General features: G+C 34.4%; 1 protein-coding gene across 1 annotated transcript; it reads right to left on the reverse strand.

Annotated features, from left to right (window-relative positions):
• Positions 1-3,270: 3,270 nt before the first annotated feature.
• On the reverse strand, positions 3,271-5,773 carry LOC107062661 (uncharacterized). The gene is made up of 2 exons (XM_015313557.1): positions 5,477-5,773; positions 3,271-3,552 (listed from the first exon to the last, which is right to left on the reverse strand). Exons 1-2 carry the CDS (start codon positions 5,771-5,773, stop codon positions 3,271-3,273), a joined length of 579 nt encoding a protein of 192 aa, XP_015169043.1.
• Between the last annotated feature and the right edge of the window lie 200 nt (positions 5,774-5,973).

Below are 5,973 nucleotides of genomic sequence, written 5' to 3' on the forward strand. Positions count from 1 at the left end.
TTTTGATTGTAAAGGGCCGTGTCCCTACTTATGTTTTTGTTTGTGTCTAAGATGGCCATGTGAGACTTAGACTTCCGCTGTGTGTTTTTAAAGTTGTTTTGAGAAGTTTAAATGTGTGGATGTAAATAAATATGTTTTTTATTCCGCACTATTTTCATTATTGAATGCAATGAATGACTATGTGGCTTGTATAAGACCCCTTCGGGGTCGATTACGCCGTGTTACGACTTGGGGGTGCTCCCGGGTCGTGACATGAAGTAACCTGCTTCTCTTTGAAATTTTCCACAAAACACTTCAAAGTTAGCAAAGGCCTCACTTTTGTGAGTGAGAAAGATTACCCACGTGAATCTTGAAAAGTCATCGACAATTATGAAAGCAAATCTTTTACCTCCGATGCTAGCAGTTCGAGTTGGACCAAAAAGGTCCATATGAAAGAGTTGGAGGGGTTTAGAGGTACTTACAATATCTTTTACCTTGAAGGATGAACGAGTTTGCTTACCCATTTGACATGCATCACAGATGTGATTTTTCTCGAATTTTAATTTTGGTAAACCAATAACTAGTTCAAACTTAGAAAGTTTTTCAAGAGCGTGCATGCTTGCATGTCCAAGCTTTCGATGCCATAGCCATGAGTCACTTGTGACTGCAGTAAGACAAGTAAGAAAATAGAAATTAACATTATTCAAAACATATATATTATTTACTCAATCACCGATGAGAGTGAGATTTTTCTCAGAATGGTTGATGATGCCGTTTGCTGTGCTGAAGGTGACTTGAAATCCAGCATCATATAGTTGACTGATGCTAAGAAGGTTGTGCTTGAGTCCTTCAACCAAATACACTTCAACTAGATCACATGAAGAACTGAGAGTAATAGTTCCCACTCGTGTTACTTCTCCTTTAGCATTGTCCCCGAATCTTACACAGCCTCCATCAATCTTTTTTTATGGTTTTGAAATTTTCTTTCTTCCCGCACATGTGTCTGGAGCATCCACTGTCAAGTACCCACATTCTCTTTTTGTAGGTTTTCTTATACTGTTCCTGCAAACAAAAGAGATTAGTTTCTTTTAGGTACCCAATTATTTTTGGGTCCTTGATGATTAATAACTTTTGGTCTCAAAATCCACTTTCCAGAGGAATATTTTCTACAGTTCAAAGAATTGTGACCGAGTTCACCACAAGTATAACAAGTAATTTTAATAGAATTTTCAGGAGAGTGAGAGTTAGATATAGATCTATTTGATCTGTTGGAACTATGATTGGGAGATCTTCTCCTGTTGAAAGTAGTTCTATTAGATTTGACAGAACTATGACTGGGAGATTTCCTGATACTATTCAACTGTATTTTTACTTCATCCAGTTCTTCTGTTAGTAAGTCGACTTCAATATGACTTTCTTCGAGAAGAATTTGCCAATCTTTCTTTTCTTGGGCAAATTTATTGTACTCATCAATAACTTTTTGTAATTCATCAACAACCATGTCTAAAGAATTTTGTAAGTCATTCGAGTTAGTGCAGTTGAAAGGTCTTACCTCACTTGTTTCACCTAGTTCCATGAAGCATATGTTGGCAGTTTCATCATGATCGTCATCGGTTTTTTCTCCTTGATTGCATGCTCCGATACTTTTTGGATCTTCATTTAGTCGATTATTTGTCCTTCTCCGTTCTAGGCAGTTTTGTTTAATATGTCCTGGTTTTCCACAGTAGTATCAACAATCATCACTTCATCTAAGATCATTATTTTTGAATTCCTGTTGAGGTCTCTGTTTTCTTTGTCTAAGCATTTGCCTCACTCCTCGATTTATGAGGTCCATTCCTTCGTCTTGATAATCACCGATTTCTTCTCCGACTTCAGATGTCTCAGCGGTAAATGGTACAATTTTCTTTTTATCATCCTTGCTGTACCTGTTAATATGATTTTGTTCATAGGCCATCAAGTTGCCTCATAGTTCATCGTACGTCATCTTTTGCAGATCTCCATCTTCAAGGATGGAAAATTTAGTTTCCCAAGCTTTGGGAAGACTTTCAACAAGTTTTCTAACTTGTAGTCCATTTGAGTACACCATTCCAAGTGATTTGAGTTCGCAGACAATTTTACTGAATCTTGAGAACATGGCTTCAACGTTTTCATCTTAAGCCATTTTGAACAGTTCATATTCATTGACTAGTGAATTGATTTGAGCTTCTTTTACCTTGGTGGTTCCTCCATAAGTCACTTCTAGTTTGTCCCACATTTCTTTCGCAGTTTCACATGTTGATATCTTGTGATATTCAGCTCCACTCACTACACCATATAACAGACTTATAGCTCTAGCATTAGTTTGAATTACCACTTGTTGGTCTTTTGTGATATTGAAAGATTTTGGATCAAATGGCTTTTTAGTGACATATTTTTCAGTAGTCCAGGAATAAGCTTTGAACCCTTTTTGATCACAATCCATGTTTGATGATCATTTAAGGAGACAAAGATTCTGAATCTATCTTTCCAGTATGAGTAGTGTTGGCTGTTGAAATATGGTGGTCGATCTGAGGAATGTCCATCTTGAAGTAGAGCACCAGGAATCTGATAATGTGCCATTGGATCTTTGCTCACGTGTGGTTAAACACTTCTATGGTGAGACCTACTCTTATACCAATTGAAAGTGAAGAAGGGGGGGGGGTTGAATTAAAATTTCCTTCAGTCGACTTCCTGCAACAGTTAGTCAACTCACTTGCAAGTTAGTAAACTAGATAATCAAGGAAAGTAAATGCAGTAAGTAAATAACACAATGAGTTTTTATACTATTTCGGAACACCGGTGTGGTGCCTACGTCTAGTTCCCTTGGGTTTCAAGGGTTCCTTAAGAGCAATTGAGAACTTGATGGGTTACATAAAGGTTTCGCTAAGTTCCCTGTCTGATGTGCAAATTAGATCTTCTAATTGAAACAACCTCTACTTGTATAACCTACACTTTGATCTTTCTTTTTCTTTTCTTTTTCAATTGTATACTCTTAAGAATACAATGGTTTTATGAAAGATAATAGAAGACAATCGTACAAGTTCAAGTGAAGTGCGTACTTCACAACTATGGCTGAGAGAGGTTTATATAGCTTTGCTCTTTTCATAAACCCAAGGGTGTTTGAAACAAGGATCATTGATTTTATCCTTGATTCGATCCTGATTGATTTGCTAAGTCATGTCCATATCATATATGTGCATGGAAAATCAAATCCTTCCTTGTATAATGATCTCTTTCCAAACTTGATTCTTGGTTGATCTTATCGTCTTGACTTCATCCTTTGATTTCCCTTGGATTCTGGCTGATCTTACTTCCTTGATTGTGTCCCTTGATTGGTGCGTATTGTCCTGCTAGGTTGATTAAGAGGATATTTTCTTCCTTGGCTGATCTTGTTTCCTTGAGTGTATCCTTTGATTTCTGCAAACTGTTTCCCTTGATTGATTGAACAAATATTACCTTTCTTTTCTTAGGGTGTTGTGTTCTTGGCTTAATCAGCAAATCATCTCTTTTCCTTCCTGAAGGGATTTTGTGCTTGATTTGTTTCTCTTTCTTTTCCTGCACCAAGTGACTAGTCAGTTAAGTGTTGTTATTAATAAAACTTATCGATTATATGAAGCTAACAAAGGTGACCCCTAGTCTAAGCACCTTATATGGCAAACATTATCCTGATCTGAACCTTCAAACTATTAACTTATAATTTTTTTAAGTCTAGATATAAAACCCCCAATTTCCAACCAAGATTAAGGTTTTAAATCAGGAAATAGATGATGAAATAATATGAAAATATAATATGAAAATCATAGTCATAATCTTATCCTCGAGCCAAATCATGACTTGCATAAAAAATACTAGCTTTAAATTCATCTTTTCATACTTTGGGTTAAAATTACAAGTCCTACATTCATAATCATAAATTTAAGGATGGAAATTATTGCAAACCGATGAAAATTGAGTTATTATAATCATATGCATGTGCCTTGTTTATACAAGAAGAACTCTTTTAAAAGTTTTCTTAATTCAAGATTTCTAACTTCCAAAAATGTTTAAAATACTAGACGAAACATAGTATTTTTTGTGCTAATGATTTTTTCTTCAGCAACTTTTCCCACGCACCAGCTATCATAGGGTTAAAACTTAAAATCTTTGCAGTCCCATTTCCGCTCCTGAGCTAAACCACACCAAAATATCCCAAGAGAATACCTCACAATTATTACTCCACAGAAGAGCTTTTCAGTCAAAGTTTTTTCAAACACTAATTCTATGGAATAAGCTTAACTCTTAAGTTGCTCCGATTCAGATGCAGACACCCAATATAATATAGATGCAGATCTAAAGGTTGGATTCTTCATTATCTAAAATATAAGATTCAGGGTTCTTTGAATACCAATGTGAGGATTAGGTTAAAATAGATTTTATATCTAAAAATAGAATTATAAAAATATATGCCTAAATCATGATGGTCTATTTGAAAAGAGAAGAATGCACCAAACTTTTAGAGAAAGTTTGAATATGTAGTTATTATTATTATTAAGTATATATAAATGGACATTCTTAATGTTATTTTGGTGTAACATGACTATTGCAAATTAAATAATATAGAGGACACGATGGACTCCTTGAGTTCATTACGCATTGAAAATAATGTTGACTTGTAATTACCTTTAAAGGAACTGGTTGTAGACTCTTTAGTACAATAACCTTTTTAAAAAAAATAAAAAAATCATATGCCTAAATCATAATTTCACCCTAAGTTTTTTTTTGATTAAAAAAATTATTGTATTTATCTCGAATTTTTCTATCAATTTTGATCAAAGAACAGAAAATCGATTGATAATATTTAGTAATAATATCAAACGCACATTCATATCGTATCAATATGGGTGCGGCATCGAAAGTAATAAGTTAACAACTTAATTTTCTATAACAAAAAAAATACTCAAGATGAGTTTCTAAAAAATTCCAGCATTGAATAATGGAAAGGAAGAAAGAAAACCAATATTTATTGGGGAAAGTCCTTGATCCCGAGTAAGAATAAAATACTTTTATTCTTTGGATCCAAAATTGTCCATTTTAACATGTCTAATCTATGTCATATTTTATCGTTACTTGAGTTAGATCGAATAGATTTACAAAAGTTCTGATTATAATTGTTGGGGGTAAAACATAATTGATATCGCCATCAATAAATTTCATAGATTCATGGAGTTAATCCTCCATTGTTGCAGATCTTAGTAACCTAGACTACATAGGTGAATAACATAGATTTAAATAAGAAGAAAGAGGAGAAAATTGTATTGATTAGAAACTGCAATTACACATACATGTCCTATTTATAGGACTGAACTAATACAGACGAAATTAGTTATAACTAACTAACAACTTTTCTGACTTCTAACTGTCACAACTAACTATACTACTGCATTCTTATTTAATTTCCAACATTCCCCCTCAAGATGGAATCTTCATAGATATTAAATACTCCAAGCTTGTCTAACAATGCATGATGTTGTGTACTTCCTAATCCCTTTGTGAGAAGGTCTACAAGCTGTTCCTTGGTACTGATATACTCTGTGTGTACCAATCCACTTTTAATTCTTTCCCTCACAACATGGCAATCAATTTCAATGTATTTGGTCCTTTCATGGAAGATAGAATTAGCCACAATCTGGATAGCAGCCTTATTATCACAATACAATGTTACTGGAGTAACCATATGCACATTTAATTCCTTCAGCACTCCCAACAACCAAATTATTTCTGAAACTGCAACTGCCATACTCCTGTATTCAACTGCTTCTACTTACTGTGTTGTTTTTTTGGACTTCCAAGAGATTAGTGAATTCCCTAGTTTGATCACATAACCTGTAATAGACCTTCTGGTACTTTGGCAAGCTGCCCAGTCTGAATCACAATAAGCCTCTATCTGATTGCTAGGTTCACAACTCAATAGTATCCCTTGTCTAGGGCACCCTTTAA

Source organism: Solanum tuberosum, unplaced genomic scaffold, assembly GCF_000226075.1.
Source record: "Solanum tuberosum cultivar DM 1-3 516 R44 unplaced genomic scaffold, SolTub_3.0 scf00242, whole genome shotgun sequence".
Lineage (NCBI taxonomy): Eukaryota > Viridiplantae > Streptophyta > Magnoliopsida > Solanales > Solanaceae > Solanum > Solanum tuberosum.

Coding starts and splice junctions, on each gene's coding strand:
- LOC107062661 (XM_015313557.1), bottom strand. CDS start 5,773: ATGGCAGTTGCAGTTTCAGAAATAATTTGGTTGTTGGGAGTGCTGAAG. Junction 3,553..5,476: donor CATTGTTAGACAAGCTTGGA/GTATTTAATATC, acceptor CACTTGGTGCAG/GAAAAGAAAGAGAAACAAAT.